Here is a 19,762-nt window from a genome sequence, read left to right as displayed (position 1 = left end):
CCTTAGATTGAAGAGTCACTGCAGATTATAACAAGATTATTCTGAGGGAACACCTTCATACCCTGAAGAAACATGTATCTTCTGATGGAACGGTCTCTGCCAGAATGATAATGCCCCCCAGGTGAATGGTTTGATGAATATAAATACGATGACCAACGTTTTCCACCACCATCATTAAAATACCAAAGTAGAGAACATCTTTTGGAATAATGTAGTTCCATGCCTCTACAGCACCTTGAATCACCTTCTGAAGACACTTTATGTTGGTTTTTCCTTTAATTTGTCATCTGTCTGGACCTGTTATTGGCCTAAATTTGCCGACATTTTCAATAATGATCAAATCAAGGAACAAAATCAAACAAAAACAACTTTTTCTTATTTTTCCAAGTTAATCTTTGCAATTGCACGTCACTGCAGCATGTACAAACTGAAGACTTAGAAAATATACTGAGACAAATGGCCTTATTAAGAACTATGAAATAAAAACAGTGATGGATAAATGGCCTTACCTGTATGTTCACTGATGGCACAGCAAGAGGTTAAATGTCTGAGGAGGAGGAGCTGAAGAGGAATGAATGAATGACAAGGTTTCGAAATAAAGAAAAAGAAAAATATCACATGTATTCAGCTGCTGATGGACACTGAGGCCACTTTCCCACCTGCGCTCCTGAACAATAAATTGATTTTTGCGTGTCCCTTTCCCCCTCACGGCGGACCTGTGAACGCATCGTCCCCTCCCACTCCACGCAGAGCGGCTGAAGGCGGGCTGTCCTCCCACGTCAGGGGCGGCTTCGTTATTTAAACTTGAATCAAGAGAGGAGGAAAGTTTTCCGAGCCGGGACAGCGTTGCCTAGCAGCTAGGCAGAGGACTCTTCCTTCAGTTTTTTCGCTCGTATATCGAGGAAGCGCCGACGTCTCCCTCCTCTCGGTCTACCTGTCATCTGTGCGTTTGTCTCTCGCAGTCTTAAATGCCAAACATGTCTCAGACCGTGACGCTAAAGGGACCCTCTCCGTGGGGCTTTCGGCTGGTGGGAGGACGGGATTTCAGCACGCCGTTAACCATCTCCAGGGTAAGGTTTTGGGTTTTTTTTTTCTCGCTCCAGCGTGCGTATCCATTCATTGACCCGTGCGTAAAAATCGGAGGGGGCGCCTCAAACTTTGGCACTTCGGACTTGCGTAAAGGGGGAAAGTTTGGATTGAGTCAGGCTGGAAATCGCTGAGTTAATTCATCTTAAACACGAGGTCACACAGGTCTGTTATCCCAAACTGAAATAGCTGCGACTGTATAAACATGAGCTTTACTCTAAAAGCAGACAGATGGTGCCGTCTAATTTCTGGCAGCTGAATTTGCATTTGGACCACCATCTGTTGCAGGTTTCAGTAGCAGGAGCAACTTCAGAATAGGCAGGGAAACACAACACTGGGATATTTCTTTTAAAATATTTGAGTGCTGGAAGATGGATCATGCCAAGAAGTTTGTTTAAGGTGAATAAATTAATAAAACCTAATGAATAAAGAATGTAATTGTGTTGTCACATTTGTGCCATGTGTCAAATATCAAATGCCATATTTGGAAGTGGCATTGGAATCAATTATGAGGCTATATGTTTTAGTTAATAGTTGTTTATGATATTAGTAGTAGTAGTATATGTAGCGATAGTAGTAGTCCTCACAAAACTTCATGAACTTCCTTGACCCTCAGAATATAGGTCAAGAGTCAGTGTGCTGGCAGCGGATCTGGCAGTAGCCAATGCTTCATCTCGTCCAGGGTAAACACAGCCTGGTCTTTGCTGCAGGGCTTACAGAAGGGACAGAGTGGAGGAGGAGGAGGAGTGGGGAGGCGCTGACATTTGTTTTTCATCAGAGCTCGCCGGTTGCTGCTGAGGGATTCCAGGTGTTGTGCTCAGCTGTATCACCGGCCCCAAACCGACCCTTTAACTACAGGGCTCCGGCACTTCAAACTGCAGGTGTAATTTTTAGATTTACAGCGGCCGATGAACAACTGTGAGACAAGCAGACGAGCCAGCGAGGGTCACCTGAAGTGCTCTCTCTGTTGTTTGAAACCTGTCACTAGATGTTGTGATGCAATGCGGTGACATGCTCCGACTCATGCTGTGGGCACAACAGTCTTGACAGATATACACCTGTGGTTTTATGGTGTCTTCATTCTCACATTAGCGTGACTCACTTGCTAACTTGGCACCTTTTGACTCTCCAAATCACAGTGAGAGGCATCTGAATTTTACAGCTTTCAAAACCCAGAACATGACATCAGTAAACTCCGCACTCTCGCAAGGATCCGGCTTTCTGTGGGCAGAGCTGTGTGTTTATGCTTGATCTTCATGTTTCAGTTGGACTCTTTCTGTGCAAGGAGTGGAGATTCTAGCAGAGACTGTGCCCAAAACCAGAATTCATTTGGACAAGTAGAGCGTCCATGCAGCTTTTTTGTATTTCGTGCAGATTTTAAACTCAAAATCTTGCATCGTACAGATCAAATGCACCTCAGGCTTTCCTGAAGAACACCTAAATCCTTCAATAATTTGCTCAGCATGCAAGTTGCAATTTCTCACCAGCTTCATCAGTGCATGTTTGCCTATTAAAAGCATGGCATGTACAGGGAAGTTCTTTTGCATTGTGAAAGTTGCATAACTCAGCGATGATGGCATCAGTAAAAATTGATTACAGGTTACTTGGTACAGATAGTTACATAGCAAAGACAGCAATAAAAACCAGCGCTCACATGGAAGCGCTGCTTGCAGGAGCAAACGGGGGATTTTCTTTGGCTAATTCCAAAATCTTGGCTTGAAAATTAGGCAAGGAAGCAGCTGTTGAGATGCAAGCATATTTAGCAAAATATGTCATGTCAGAGGCATAAATACACCGTTTTTTTGGCAGCAAGTCTCAGCATTACACGGCCTCTTAAAGGCTAACGTAATGGCTGCTTTCTACTGAGCAGTTCAATGTCCACTTGACGTCAGCTGCTCTGAAGCATCAGCTGACAAGACAAAATGTGTTTTACCGGCTGAACTTGATAACTGTTTATTCTTGGTGTCTGTTAGTCAGATTTATGTCAGTGAATAAATCAAGATCAAATTTGAGAAGAAGTGTTGGAAAAAAAATGTAGAAATGTGGGAAAGGAATCCTCTCGCTTCAGCTCATGGGAGCTGGTCGAGTTCTGAGTTTGGTGCATGATGTGATTCATTGCTGCTGATATGCTGGAGTATCTCCTCAGCTCGCAAATTATCACATGCTTCTTGCATTCTTGCTGCACAGTGCGTGCCCAAGACAGCAATTAGAATGTGTTGAATAGCGACGCAGAAAAAGATACATAGAGCGAGAGGAAGAGTGGATTTGTGAGAGGGTTTCAGAGAAGGATAGTTTATGTCTTACTCACTCCAGAATGCCTCTCTGGGGGGCATTTTAGCATCATGTAAGCCTTGCACAAGCCAAAAACTGTCTAAATGGTAGTGGTGTGTCTGCTGGATCTGCAAAGCTGGTCAAGAGAACTAGAGGAGGCTTAGGATGAGACCAAAATGGTAGTTGTTATTGAGTTTTACGGGATTTTACACAATCCTTCCAGTAATACCTCTCCTTTGCGTGGCTGGAAGATCTCCTCCCCTCCTCTTTCTGCACTTGTAAAACTGAATGCCATGAAACACCTGCACTCAGAGACCGTGAAAGTTGTAAATACCCAAAGACAAGTTGTGATGGCAGCAGCTGGTTCTTTGCTTAGGTGACAATGTTCCAGGATAAGCCCATTAGTCCCCTGCCAGCCCATTAGGGCTTAAGCCAGTTAATGGTGTGTCTGTTTGACTCTGGAAACATTTGGCCTGGTAGTGTGTCTGTATGTTAACTGGCTGCGAGTGAATGAGATGGATTGAGTGGCTGAGAAACAGAAATGTATAAAATTGCTGATATAACTGCAGAAGCATTTAGCGAGGATGCGTTGAATGTGGCAGCTGTGGTATAAGCCCTCTTGTAAATGGATATCAAACTGACTTCCAGACAGAAGGTGACGCAGGACACTTGTCAGTCCTGCCAAATGGCAAACAGTCGTCTTGTGGAAGGGGATTCACAACCGAGCGCTGGGTAGATAATGATCGGAGCAGTGCACACAATCACTGTCCAGCTTCTGACACCTTTATGTTCGCTGTGCTGTGCAGAGTCTGCAAGGCATGAGATGGAAAATGGCATGTGTCGCTTTCAGACAATTTCGAAATTAGGTTTTGCACAAGTTAAAGTATTTTTCCCAGCTTTCCAAACCTCAAGTTGCTGTCTTCAAATAGTTTGAAGTCATCCAACCAACCAGCTGTCTAATATCTGAAGATATTCTGTTTACAATGAGCTAAAACCCAGAAAAGCAACAAATCTTGACATTTAAAGAGTTTATATACTCGTGGATGATTCAAAATTAAGTAGTTTTCTGTCATTTAGTGATATCATCTGTTTTTAAAATGGGATCTACAATTTATTGCTTCATGCACACTAAATTACTTTTGGCAAATCCCAAACACTTATGTTTCATTTCAGCCCCAAGCAGAAACTCTTTTTATGAGCTTCGCAGGGCTAAAATATTGTCATTGATAGATTAATTGGTGAGTCTATAAAATGTAAGAAACTCGCCAAAAAAATGCAGATTCTCATTTTCCAAAACCCAAATCCCAAATCTTCAGAGAGGTTGCCTTTCTTGGTTAACAGTTCTGAATCAAAAATCTATAGTTTCTGTAATAAAAAAGTAAATTGGCACATAGTCACAATTTAAAAAGCACAGTCAGCAGAAGAAGTTGATCACTGAGTCTTCATAAAGGTCCATGTAGCGACTGTTTATCTGCATCATCTGCAGCTCATTGTCTGTAGTGTACATTAAGAAATCTAGTTACATCCACTGTATGGTTTTCTTTTTTGTTTCCATCTGAATGGCATCAAAGTCCCGCCTCTGGCAGAGTAATGCATTATGAGAGCAGGATAGACCTTAGCTGGTCACTTTCCGTGCTTGAGGTTAATGTTTTTGTGTTTAAGTCTGAGACGCAGAGAGGGAAGTCATATCTATACATCTCTTTTATGCTATGCACATTCCACTAATTAATATTTCTTCCTGGTATTTCAGGAATTTGACAGAGCCTGACCTCATATTGTTCCACGATTCCTACGCTGATTTTACGAGGACGCTGGATTCACAGAACATAAATTAAGAGCGAATCTGGCTTTTACTGCATTAGCAGTTCTGCATCCAATGAACTGGTTGTCCTTTGTACCTTTTAATCTCTCCGTCTCCGCCACATACCAGAGACAGGACATGTGACCTGAAGCTACACAGGCTGTTTCTCGGACACTGCTGGTTATAATAGTTGGCTTTAGACTGCTCTGTGCCTGCTTTTTACTCCTGGCTGGAATTATAGATGCTGCATCTCCACAACAAACTGAGCGAAGGATAACAGATGGTACTCTCTCCAAGAATTTCCTGTTGTCAGAGAAGCTGCAGAGTTTTTGAAACGGTAAAGCAAGAGGGCCAATGCTGAGCTTTTCCTGTTCATCTCATGTATAAAAGTGACAATCTGTGCGACAGTTGTGTGAGCAGAGATGAGGAGATGAGCGGTTCTTGTCTTTTAACACCAGAAAACATCCCTAGACAGTCCAGTAATTACAGCTTTGCAGAACTGGCTTCCATATGAAGACCATGAGGAAAACATCAATTTGTTTCACTTGCGTTCGTAAACAGCCTCCTGGTTTGACTCGCAATCTTCTCTGGAATGAGTGTTTTTTCCTCTGAGATTTCTTGTTCTCAAGTATCTAATATGGGACTCTTCTCATGTTGAAGCATCACATGAAGACACACAGAAAGTCCATGGAAATCACACCCCATGTGTAAAAGCCTGTCAGAATTATTACTAATCTGCTTACAAATCAGATTTACAGGCACTGCTTCACACTTACTGATGACTAACGCTGATGTGTAGGATCTTGTTCATCCTGGATGTACGTGAACACATTACAGGCTGCAATGAAGCCCAAGTGACTCTCCCATTTCCTCGTGTTCTCATTAAAATCTAACCCCTCATGTTTAACCATCAGCGTGTTGCTTATTGGTCTTGGCAGGTTCAGTCTCTTTGTTTGAGTGTGATTAACGCACACCAGTCGGAACCTCACGCCCCAGGCTATGTATTGGCTCTCCAAAGCGTCGCCAAGGTCATAACCATGGTTCCTATCGCAGGTCCAACGAGAAAACAAAGGAGTCTGACACGATGCCAGGGCTTAGTCTGTCTGTTGCCGAGACGTGCGACTCAGAGCTCCCACCCGGCTGAAATAGTCACTGTGGGATTCCTGCATGAGAACATTTAAAAGTGTCGCGTTCTAGTCGAGCAGTAAGTGCTGATTTGATGATTTGGAAGCCAGGAGACACTTAGACAACCGGCTTAGGTGGAGAGTTTTATTATAAGTGTTTACATTAAATATAACTGCTGTTTCAGGAGAATTTAAGCTGCTGTTTATTAGCGAGTCAGCTCTTAAATACACGATTTGGTGTCTCGTATGAGCCTGGTCTCTGACTAATTTTAAAATACAGACTAAGATGGCAGCTACATATGTGTGTGTGTCCCCATTCAAGAAAGAGGACAATCTTAATTCCCTTTAATTAAATAGTGCTGACTCGTGCTTATGTTAACATTTCTGCACGACTTTTAAGTGTCCTTACTGAACTGTATGTGCAGATCTGAGGATGTGCTCAAGCACATGGGTTAATATATAATGGCTGGACTTTATGTAACATCGTTTGCAGGTCGCATAGTTGACATTTTTGCTGTTTTCAGGCCTAAAATCAACATGGCTGCCTATAACCATTAGAAGCTAATTAGAAGGCGGCGGTTGTTAAATTTGGATGGTTATTTATTTGACATTTTAGTGATAGCCAGTCATTTTTTTTTTAAAAATAAGTGATTGTTTCCATAAAAAGTAATTATAGAATTTGTAAAGACATGACCATAATAAACCTAAAATACTTTTTTTTTTTTACTTTTAATAAAAAAGTTTGCAAGATATATCCCATGGATTTAAAAAGACCCTCAATTATATATTGACCCAAATGGTTTATGGTTTAGGTCTTGATCTAGATAAATGAGACGGTCTTTAAAAACAACACTGACGTGTCATCATACTTTGCCCCGAGGCCGATGTCACGCTCGAGTGAAAATGTTCATCCAACTACAGCACGTAGTGTATCCACATACACAAACAGTCACACGCTTCCATTCGTTTCTTCGCCGGGTTCCCAGCCTCTGTTCCTCAGTGAAACCACACTTCAGCACATATTCACCGAGCCTCAGCGTGCCACATGATGACTCTGTGTGACACGAGGCTGTCATTTGCTAACCACTCTATCTGTTAGCGTTTAACTGTGTCACTGTTTGTGGAGCGGTTCCATATGGAAATGAAGTAACTGTTTAGATTGCATAATAACCAGTTTCGGGAGTTGTTTTGGCTGCCAGTCTGATGCCTGCACACATTAGGTGACCTTGCTGCTATGAAAAATGTCTTTATCACTGCTTTGACATGCATTATATCAACACACGTCAGAGTAATTGCCTGAGGGCGCAACAGTCTTTAATGGTGATACTTCTGTGTCATGTTCTTGTTAGCACAGTGAGCAGTTTGTGTGGAATTAATGAAAAACTGGGTATATCAGCAGTTACAACTACCACATGATAGCTGAATGATGGTTACTAGAGTCAGCTTACCCACTTTATAGAAAGTTAACACTAGCAGGTAACAAAAAATCACTTTTGTTGGGTTTCTTTTAACAAATTCCAGACATTTCTCCTGGCATTGAAAGAAAAATGAGATCAAAATTCATACCACATGATCCTAAGTTACTAAAGCTGGATAATTTAGTTGAATTTATTGACTTCTCCTCCTCAGTGGTCTAGAAACCACTTGTCATCATTCACAACAACTCTGGTTTCATTCATAGACTGTATTTGGGTCTGAAAAGAGAAACAAATGCAGAATTGCCTTAAGCCTGCATTCTTTCTAATGGCCAGCAGAGGGCAACTCCTCTGGTTGAATAAGAAGGCTGATTGTATAGAAGTCTATGAGAAAATGATCCTACTTCTGCTTTGATTTGTTATCTCATTTAACATTTTTCCAATAAGTTTATAGTCTCTATTGCCAGTTTCAAGAATTTCTGATTACATCATGATGTTTATTTTATAAATTATGGCCATATTTAGAGTTAAATCGATGATAAAGCTGGGTATGTTTTAGAGCGAGGCTACCTTGTGATTAAGAGGCCGCTCACATATCATCATATGTTAAACTCCAAACTGTAGTCCACAAACCAACGGATGACTTCAAGGCCACTGCATTCATCTCTTTTATGTACAGGGCAATGACACTTTTTTCTCATTTCGACCAACAAATGCAGCAAGTGGAAGTGGATTGCTTAGCTTTTTTTATTATTGGGGGTTTTCATATGAGTAAGGAGGCAAAAATAAAATGTTAAAGGTAAACAAATTGCTGGTGTGGTATTTAAAGCTGCTTGCTGAGGCCATATAGAGTAAAAAGCTAATTAGAAAATTACATTCATCCTTAAAGCTCTATAGATTTAAGTCATGATGTCACACTACATGCACTGTGTAAATATAGCAGATTATAATTAAGTCTGAGCCGCATAGCTCTGCATCATCCTTACATTTCCTAACAGACGGGAATGTTTGTCCTCCAGTGACGACCTCAGTCATGCCATTGTGGTACTTGGCATGCCACTGTGTGCATGTGTGTGTGTTTGTGTGTGTGGTTCGTGCACTACTCTACATGACTTGACCCTGAGGTGTTATTACTCAGTCTGTGTGTGTTGGGGGAGCTTGAACTTTGTTCCACTATGACACAACCCAGGCACAAAACCGAGACACACACACAAACATTCAGAATGCATTCCCACCAGGGAGGTCGTGCTAAATCATGGGGGTAAAGCACAACCTCCAGTTAGTGTCTGTCAACAGATACGTTCCCCACCCCCAGAAAAAGCCTCATTCATGCCTCTTTAAATGGCTCCATCTTTAATTTATGTAACTTAAATGATACCTGCCGAGTTGTTTACGTGAGATTTCTGCAAGTGCAGCTGATGAATGCAGAGAGTTTAGGTGGCTTTTCCCAGAGACTCGCACACAAAAACAGACACACAAACTCAGGCCTACTCCCCACAGTGACCTCTCAGTTTACCGGAACTGAGTCAGGGACATTGGGGGGCGGTCAGAGGCTGTAAATTAGGAATTCCACATCTGAACCACACGACTCAGCTATTAGTGCTTCATGGAGCGTGAACTTGTGTGCCTTTGCTCTTAAAACGCTGTTCCCAGTTAGCGAGGCTGCTTCTCTCTCTTCTCTTTTTGGGTTCCAGACTTTTAACCAGTAATATCTTCATTTAGATAGAATTAGATTACTATTATATGTGCGTGAAGTAAGGCTTTACTGTTAGAAATACAATATATGTTAAGATACACGGTTGTGGAGGCGGTAGGTCTAAGTGGGTGGTTCCAAAGCGGTAAGGAACTTGGATGATGGTGCAAAGATTAATCACACACTTGGCATGAAAGGGGTTAATTAGCTGTAAAATCATCCTAAATCTTCTGCTCCCTGTGTGTTCATAGATAGAAGTAGTCATTTTAGCCTTTTAGTCCTTAAACATGTGACAAAGTGCTGGAATCTAAACTTACCTGGTTGAGATTTATAGAAAAAGCCTCTTTTTTTTCTTTATTTCTTAAAACTGACAATGATCTATACATTTATTAACAGGAAATTAATCTGTAGTTATGATAATTGGCAATTAGGTCTCTTTTTTGTTCTAGTTTCAACCTTCAGAATGAGATGATTTAATACTAGCATTCATTTGAATGATTGAAAATGGAATGTCTTTCAGTTTGGACCTCTCATTGGATAAAACAAGCACTTTAAAGATGTCACTTCGGGTTGTGGGCATTTTTTTCCACAATTCATCATCATAAGAGTTTGTTGAAGAGACTTTTAGCAGATCAATCAATAGTGAAAATGATATTTTCTCACCAACAATGTGGCGCTCTTTTCTGCTCACAAACATCTAGTTGCTATCACTGGTTATACTTCTGTTTATGGAAGTTTAGAGATGGAGACCTCAGTTTAGACCATTTGTTTAGACTGGGAACTAAATATTGTGTCATTAATCTGCAACCAAAAGAAGCAACTCCTGCTTTTTAGATGATAGCCAGAGATTGTTGCTCAGTATTTCCCCAAAAAACTGTGTGACTAAAGAAATGGCCTCCAGCTGCAGAAAGTCTCTTCACTTTTAGTGGATGGAAAATACAGACAGCTAATAGTCATAAATGTCAATACTTGATAGTGCACAGAGCACACAAACAAGACCGGAGACATGATGACAGCTGTTCAGATTTTTTGCTTTTTTACTATCAAAGAGTATTTTGCTCCTTAGTTTCCCATGTGACATTGACTGTGTCCTCTGTGGAGGAAATAATTGGCAGTTTCTTCTCATTTATATCAGCCAAAACCATAAGATCAGTCAGATTCAGGCCTGGAAATAGCGGCGACACCGAGGACGTGTGTGCGCAATGATGGAAAATTGATATCGTATGTTGCTTGGTATGTATGTGAAGGTGAAACATACCCACTGGGACACCTGTCCTCCCCCCTTTACTCCTCACCACCTCACCCCCGCTGCCTCCCTGAGGGGCTCAAATGTCCACAGTGTTTCAGGAATGAAAGATCACAGAGAGGAACTTGCTCCGTCTAACCGCTCAAAGGAGGTCTTCCAAATGAAAGCGATGTGGACATGTGTTCTACAAGAGCGAAAGAGATCAGACACTAATTGAAAAAATATCTCTGTTTATTGAGCAGATGCTTGCAAATGAACCAAACATTACTCAGATACGGTTGTGAATGTTCAAGGTTCACATGCAGCTCAACTCGTGGACTTGAACTCGTTCTATAAGGGCTTCGAATGATGTAATTGCTGAGCGATCATAAAATTGCACATTTTTAGTTTTTTAGTGGCTTTCAAAAGGCCAGACGTACAATAATGTTTCTGTTCTTTCCAGATATTTCACCACCTCCGAAGCTGAGTGGCCTCTTACTTCCCAGTGTCATTGTTGCTGGCTTTTGAAAGCGTAAACCTAGAGCGCTGCCTAAGGCAATATCGCATAAATCAAAAGAGAGGTGCTTTTGTTGAATTTGGCCTCTGTGTTGACACTCCCACGCTAGTAGTCTTTTTCTTTTTCCTTCTTTTTTGTCTTTCTTCCATACAGACAGTTTGACACCACTTATAACAGCTCTTTCTTTTCTTTTCTTGGGTGTGCTTGGATCGGTGTGTATGTGTGTGTATGTGTGTGTGTGTGCGTGCGTGTTATCTTTAGGTAACACCTGGCAGCAAGGCCGCCCAAGGTGACCTGTGTCCGGGTGACACCATCCTGGCGATCAACGGCGACAGCACAGAGCACATGACACACATGGAGGCTCAGAACAGGATCAAAAACTGCACTCAGCAGCTCACACTCAGCATCAGCAGGTATGGAAACATGATGCTGTCCACATTAGAGAAATGACAGCTTCGCTAATGCGGTCAAACCATTTGCCTGACCTACATGATGATTATTTTTCCTGCCAAGTAGACCTGCAACTCATGATTAATTTCATTGTTTAGTAAACCTCTGAAAATGTTTCTTAAGAACATTTACAAAAAAAATTCTACCAAAATCCAGCAAATTTCACTGGATTTTGGTTGATTTTTTTTTTTTTTTGTGAATGTTCTTAAGAAACATTTTTAACGTTTCTTCTTTTCTACCAGAAAATGTTCAAAGATTTCCCAAAAATGTTGAAAATGTGGACATCAGAAGTTTCACTGTGAAAATATTTTTTTCCTCACATTTTCAAACTTTAAACCGGGTCAATTTTGACCCGCAGGACGACACGAGGGTTAAAATAAGATTATTTGATGACCTGTTTTTATTGCATTGAGTTGGGTTTGGGCTTCTAGTTGGATAAAATAATCAGTTTGAAGATGTTGTTTTGGGTTGTAGGCATTTTTGTTCACAATTCATCATCATTTTATTGACTGAACTGTTACCAGAGGCAATATATACATTTTTAGGCCATTTTTGGCAGATTATGGTTGAGAGGCAGACAGGAAAGTAGGGAGAAGAATGGAGGGAAGACCTGCAGCAAAGGGCTGTGAGCTGGAATGGAACCCGGGCTGCTGCATTGGGGACTACAGCCCACTCAACCAGTTGAGCTATCTGGGCACCCATCAGGGGCAATTTTTACCGGATTAATCCATCGTGAAAATAATCATTTCTGTCCTAAAATATGATGCTTCTGTTTATGCATATTTTGACTTTAAGACCTCAGTTTAGAGCTTCTTGTTTAGACTGGGAACTAAATACTGCATCACTAATCTGCAGCTGAAAGAAGCAACTCCTGCTCTTGGGATGATATGACAATGCCAGAGATTATTGGTCAGCATTTCCCTAAAAAACAGTGTGATGAAAGAAATTGCATCCAGCTGCAGAAAAGCTCTTCATATTTAATGGATGGAAAAATAGACATAACTAACTAATAGTCATAAATGTCATTACTTGATAGTGCACAGAGCACTTTAAGAGGACTGGAGACAAGATGACAGCTGTTCAGATTTTTGTTTAATTGCTATTTAAGAATATTTTGCCCTGTAGCTTCTCATATGACGGTGACTGTTTCACTGTGGAGGAAATAATTAGCAGTTTCATCTTATCTATACCTGCAAAATCCGCTAGCAAGTTAAAATGGGATGTCATCTTTTTACAAAATGGCAAAATTGCACAATTTTTTAAAGCCAGAAACTGTAAAAACAGACAAAATTGTCAGATTTTTACTTTCTGACAGTCCTTGGATCATGTGAAGAGTGTTGTATCGTTCCATCAGGAAAAATGACCAAATCCTTGGCAAAAAAACGAGAAATTTTGACAGTCAGCTGTAATCAGCAGTAATGTGACAAAAATTCTTCGGCTGAACTACAGGTTGCATACACAGATTAGATAGAAGATGATATGAATAAAGTGGGTTAAGGGAGATTTGAAACAAATTCTAAATATAAACAGAAAAATGTCCATAATATGCAATATGTCACTTTTTTTTTCATTATCGGTTACACATCTGGACACCTTGACACAGTTTTTCTTAAATAGATAATTAAGAAAATTCAACTTCTGCCTTTTCTACGATTTCTGGCATTTTAACTTTTTATTATATACTATATATGAGTTTTTAGTTCCCTCTATATCTAGTCATAATTGTGCTGTTTCCATTAAAGTGCAGGATTTTATATAGCAGTGAAAAATTAGTAAAACTTAAACAAAAGTGGTCAGTTAATTTCTTTATTCACTAAATAGTTGTTTGGTTTAGGAGAATGGACAAAACAAAGCAGAAAATACTCAACTTTAAGACGCTCTTTTCTGTCTAAACACTCAGTCAGGAAGAAAGACGGTATTAATGGTTGAGCTTAACCACGACTAGAATCTTTCCAAAGCCTTGACAAAGTAGTTTTGGTTGCTAAACTTAAATCACAGACATTGCAAATCAGAAAACACTGATATTCAACCATCTTTGTCAGTCGTTGTAATAATGAGGATCAATCATATGTGGACTCCGTTGGACGTCCCAGACACAAACACCCCAGTTAGTCGCTCGGTAAGGCTCAGAATATGTGACACACTGAACGTTCAGCATAGTTTCCATGGGGGATGACCTGATGGGAATTTTAACGTTCGGAATAAGTAGATATCAGGAAATGTTGAGCATTAGTCATTTTCTAATCAGTCATCACCGCTTTGACCCTCAGCAGAGGCTGCTCATGGTTTTTGCTCTGAGGCTCATTAAGTGAATTGAGTTGAAAGACTTGACAGGTTATTTATTTTTTAATTTTTTTATGACTAAGGTCATTTACTGCCTCTCGTCCAGGAACACATATTGTTTCTATTTCTGGTGGGTCTGTTCAGCCTGGCACAGTGGAGTCATAGTGACAGATGACAGGTTTACGACGCTTTAAATGATCGACTCGCTGCTCCCACAGAGCGCCGTCAAAATCAATGAGCCTTGTACATACAGTGAGTCAGAGAGTGACCTTTTCGAATGGACTTCACAGGTCGATATTGTGCATTTTAACAGTTCATGAGCTGGAAAATTGTCTTCCAGCCCCTTCAGACTGGTGCGCCATTTTAGTATGTGAGGATGTATGATGTGACCTCAAGCGGAGGACAGGAGCAGCGTGTTTCTGTCAACATAGCAGAGCAGAAGTCATCCATCTACACGGTTAATGACGGAGGGGGGTAGAGGTGGGATGAGGGGCTACGCAAGGAAAAACTGAAATGTCAGTTGCTTCCCGCATTTCTATTAGATGGTTACTTGGGTTGCCAGAGCGCTGGAAAGTGCAGAGCAAATCTGGCAACCTCTGAATCCCGTCCTCTCGGATGAAGAACACTGTGGTTTCAGGCCTCGGTTACAAATGAAAACTGCCAACGGGTGTTTCAGCTCTCTCCTTTTAGGGCAGCACAGTCTCTCTCAATTTCTCTCTCCGTCTTACTTACCTATAATGATCTGGAACATGAAGTTGACTCACAGATGCAGTGTGAGTAAGAATCACTCCTGGATTAATACGATCTGCCAGATAATACAGAATTCTTTGAGGTTTTTCTTCTTCTCGTGAGCTATATTAATGTTTCATCGTACGGTACTGGCATGCAATGACCCCTCCAACCCCACAAGCCTGAAGTCGAAACCATCCATCCATATATCAAGCTGAGCGCTTGAGCATTAAGTGGTTTGTCCACATTGGGATTGTAAATTTATTTAAGGATGTATGAAGTAGCAGGAGCTCCTCTACAGCTGCAGGAGCACAGAAAACAGGGCACTCATACACTTAACCACTTGCATCCTAATGTTCCCAAATTCAGCTTAAGTTCCCCCTGAAGTAGTCGACACTGTTGAACACATTAGAGGATGGAAGAGGTGTGTTTGAGTGATTAAAGCAGGCGCTCCTGACAGTGATGGATATGCAGCATAGATGTTTCGTCTTTATCTGCTTGTTTAATCACATCGCTGGAGATCTTTCATGGTGACTGACATATTCAAACCTTAAACGCCATTATTTTATGGCTACACCAAAGTGGAAAATGGAATCTTCATCATTTGAGTTGATGTAATGTGGGATTGAGTGATGCTTCTCTGCACAATGTGTATACTATTAAAAAATAAAATAAAATCCTGCAAAAAAAACACAAAAAACAGTAATACTCTGGCAGCAAAGGTGCTAGGAAATTAATGTTAAAAATGGTAGAATACTGTAACCTTCAAAAAATAATGGATTTTTAATGGATTTAACTGTAGAAAGAAGTGGAAAAAACATATTACCATTTGTAAAAATACAAAATTTCTGTAGGATTGTTCTTTACAGTTTCTTTTTAAGGGTAAATTCATGAGTTTTTGTAGTTTTACTAGCTTTTATTATTTATTATTAATCAGTTTATGTTAAAAGGGATCATGTACAATGTTAAACATAAATGTTGCCATTTGATGTATTACACCAGAGTTAGCTTTAAGCTAATTTCCATTTGCAGTCCCTTGGCAGGTCACAATGAGAAAATAATATTAAAATGTCACAAAAAAGCTGGACAATAAAATCCAAGTCAAAACTAAAACTGCTAGTATCTGTAATTGAACAAAATGGGTAAAATCTGTGAAATAATGGTTAATTTTTTTTTTTTAAAATTCAGTTAAAGTTATGCTTCCAATTTTTACGTTGCAAGGTTGAGGAGGTTTTCATTATTTGTGTGCGGTGTCCTTGTTTCAGTAAAGCATTTTTTGCAATAAAAATCTAATTTAGTAACTTTCTAAAACATCTACTATAAAGATACATGAAGGAAAACTCGAAGAGAGTTACTTGGCTTTAAGTGATATTTAAAACTTTCTTAACTAACCTTAAATGCTTCCAAATAATTCTTCTAAATTATAACCACAGCTGAGCCAGCATCAGTCCTCCTTACTTTTCCATTTGAGCTGATAACATAACAGTTGGCTACAGGGTCATATAACAAGAGGCTGGACAAGGCTAGCTGCTGGAATGTGACCTTTCTGCAATATATTTGCTGAATAATTACAGCATGAACTGCTGCCGGACAGGAGGAGGGAAAGGCATGTCTGCGAGATAGGCATGCACCTTTGGCTCCCGAGCTGAAATGAAATGCTGGTGAAGAGGAGGGCAGATAGAAGAAGCAGAAGAAACCAAACTGATTAAAAAACTGATCTAAAAGTTAAGGATTGTTTCATGAAAAAGACTAGATGGGGAATATTTGAAAGAGTAAAAGGGGTGCTGGGAACGATGCAGGGAATTATGAGGGAAAGGAAAAAGAAGAACAATGATGAGAGAGAGTAAAAGCGACACGAGGAGGACGTTAAAGCCAAGTAGATTAGCAGCGAATCGTAGAGAGAGCAAGTGAGAAATCCACATGGGCTCTTCTCTGCTTAGAGTGCTATTTTACAGCCAGCATTTTCTGCTTAGTGCATAGCTGGAAATTCAATTAAACAGACAGTGCGGTAAAGCTCAGCTTCCCTCGCTCACATAGGGGTCATTATTCTGGAATACTCTTTGTGTATTCCTGCTGTGTATAATGGAGAAAAGGGATCAAGGACTATGGCTTTTTAAAACAAAGTCAGTTATCAATCAAGGCAGGGTGTTGATAACACCTTTGCTATACAGCTCAGTTCTTTTTGTGATTTAAACTTTGCCTTCGGTGTCTTAAAACAGGCGGTACACTGTAACCTCTTCCCAGGACAAAAAGCCATGCAGGATGTCCTGTGTTAATAAACAGCAACAGTCACTATGACTTATCGGACAAACAAAATAAAGCCACCTACGGAATTCCACATTCATCAGCAGGACTAAAGATCACAGTTTTGACTACCAAGAAATCCACAGAAGGCACGATGCTAAACCAAATATTTGACACATTTCAGCCTTGAAGAAGTTTTCCCAGAAATAAGCAGTAAAAAAGACACCACATGGCAGTCTGTTCAAAGCCTTTGTTATTATTTATCCTGACAATAGGGATGTCATGTCTACATGTAAAAGATGAGTGTGTGTGTTGTTCACTGAAGGACATGTGAAATATGGGATTTAAATTTATTGGAAATGCTCTTTGCTTGTGGCTTACAGAAATAACTGAGGATTATTTAATTGCAACCATTGATTCTGTAGTCAAAAAACCCAATGGGAGTGACTGGAGGAACCCATGCTGACTCACTAGAAAATAATATTTCAGAGGACAGCAGTTCTCAGCCCTCATTAAAAGACTATGCCATAAAATACTCCCAACAGTCACAAGAAACAGGAGACCTGTAATTTGGTGCTGCTGCCGATGGACAAATATATGAGTCTACACGTCTGCTGTGAACCAAAATTACAGTACACTGGATGCATCTGAGCTTGAAGTCTTGTGTAACACAAGAATGTTTCTTTGTAAAGTGTGCGCATTTATAACTTTAACAACCCGCATTTTTCATAATTTCTGTGATGGAGCATTTTAAAGGGTTGCTCAGCGTCAAAGGGGGTTTCTGGTTAGATGCCCCGGGAAACTCGTGAAAGCTGAATAAGACGTAAAGAGGCATCATGAAGCATGAGCCGGCATCTCCAGTCATTTGTGTGGATTTTTTTATACTGTCATTAAAGGAAAATTCCATGTTTCAATCTGTAAAATCCAGAATTGCTGCTTTTTCTTGTCTACCTTTACTACGGGTTTTCCAAAATATCTTTGGGTGAACTGAGGAAAATCTGTCTGTAAAGTTTGGTGCAGACATTTGTGTCTCTCTCTGGATGAATTGTGGTAGCTTTGCTGGTCCTTTGACTCAAATAACTTTGATTCCATCATCCTCAGCTGCAAATATTTGCATGTCAAGACATTAAAAGATGCGGATCTTGTTTTTTTTGTGTGTTGGCCACATAAAGCCTCCAAAGCTACAGTGCTCCTCGGTTTGGATTCCCTAAGTCTCCGAAACTCAAGTGGAGCAATATTGTTATTCCAAATACTTTTCTCAATCTACAGTAACTTCTGTGGTCACCATGAAGGTATAGCAATACTTACCGAAAGCCCATGTCCTAGAGATGTTCTCATTTGTTACATTTCTTTGACTTATTGAGACGTTTACATGAATTTTTAACCCATCTATATCCCACCACAAAAGAAAACTGATGCAGAAATGGAACATACAGTACAATCTCAATCAACACGTGCTCGCTTGTATAGTTATGGTTTCACATTCGTACAAATGGAGGTAAGATGAGAGATTGAATGAAGCGGATGATTTGGGGAGAAAGAACAGTAGGAAAGCTAAAAAAAAAGAAATGAAAGAAGGCAAGACACGGAGGGGAAAACAAAAGTGTTCTGAGGTCAACACTTAGGCACAGCTTTCCATTTTCCATCAGGCCTCCCCACTGATGCAGGCCTGTCAACGCTGCTCTGTGAGGTGAAACACCCTCACTCGTTTCTTTTAGTTCCTGGCATCAATTTTCAAATGGAGCTGCGCCGTCTCACCGAGGAGGAAAAATGGCTGACACCCGCTCCACATGTCCAAGTTTACTGTAATGTCAGAAAACCTGGACCGACACACGGGGCCCATATTAGACTGTGTCATGTCTGCTTTGCCTGGTCTGTATATCCTCAGACCTAAACAGAGTCTTTGAATACATGAACCAGCTGTGGAGGAAACTTTCTCATCGCTTCTCTATTCTCTCCTACTTGTTTGGGATCTTCATCTCTTACCTCCCTCAGCTCTGACCTCCATGTACCCTGTTGCTTCCCTCCAAACCTTAAATCCCACTCTACTAATCCACTTTTCTTTTAATAGCTCCTCTTCATCTTTTTCTCCTCCGTCCCGTCCATGCCGGCGCCTTCACCTCCCTGCAGTTTCCCTCCTTCTGCCAGAGCTTATTGGAGAAAGTCATGTGGCTGCAGAAGCCTGAGAGGCAGATGATGGCGGTTGGGGTGTGTGTTTCCAGTGCCGGTCGGGCCGTTCGGAAAGAGTCGTGCTGGGGTGGCAAGTTAAATGTGCTGAAAAATGAGTCATGATGCCTGCGCTGTGTGTGTTACTCTGTCTTGTTCTTGGATCCTAAAAAAAATCTTGTGAAATATGGACACTCTGTTGTCTTTATGTCACTTTTACTTAGTGTAGGAAAGAAAATTTAGGACCAGGTCCAGTGTGGGAGGAAAATTGCTGATGGCTGAAAACTTTAAAGGTCAGTTCACCCAAATAATACAATGTTAAAAGTAACAGAGAAACATGGCAAATGCAGGCTGGGTCATTGTTGGGGAACAGATGGCAGGAGGTTCAGTCATAAAAACAGTGACTAAAGTGACATCTATGGGAGATGTATCAGTAAATAGGGTGGAATTTGTGGTCAGCGGTGCACATTGGATGATGTCCTCCTCAGGTGACTGATTCTGTCAAAGCAAGATGTGATTAGACTGTCAGCACAAACAGTCCACCAACAATCGCACAGAGAGAGAGTTATTATAGCACAGTCGCACTGCATAACCCCTTATTAGGAAATAATGAAAGCACATTTGGGAGTTCAGTGGTGCTAAACCATAAGCATAGGTGTAGAAAAGTGGTAAGATGAGTCATTTTGACCATATTTTCAACAAATGCTTGATCCCTGCAGTGATGGGGTCTGAGCTCTGTTCTACAGTTGGAGGCATTT

General features: G+C 40.7%; 1 protein-coding gene across 2 annotated transcripts in view; it reads left to right on the top strand.

The window, feature by feature from the left end:
- Positions 1–812: 812 nt before the first annotated feature.
- Positions 813–19,762, top strand: part of pdlim4 (PDZ and LIM domain 4) — a 50,751-nt gene continuing 31,801 nt past the window's right edge. Inside the window, exons 1-2 of one of the 2 annotated variants that reach the window (XM_055017371.1) lie at positions 813–1,070; positions 11,394–11,545. In XM_055017371.1, the coding sequence (XP_054873346.1) occupies positions 969–1,070; positions 11,394–11,545 (254 nt within the window). In that variant the 5' untranslated portion in view covers positions 813–968. The remainder of the gene's footprint in view (positions 1,071–11,393; positions 11,546–19,762) is intronic. The other variant, XM_055017372.1, reaches the window with a different exon arrangement.

This window comes from Amphiprion ocellaris, chromosome 14 (genome assembly GCF_022539595.1).
Source record: "Amphiprion ocellaris isolate individual 3 ecotype Okinawa chromosome 14, ASM2253959v1, whole genome shotgun sequence".
Classification (NCBI taxonomy): Eukaryota; Metazoa; Chordata; class Actinopteri; family Pomacentridae; genus Amphiprion; species Amphiprion ocellaris.
Note: the sequence above shows the minus strand (reverse complement) of the source record. Positions and strands in the feature narration are given on the sequence as shown.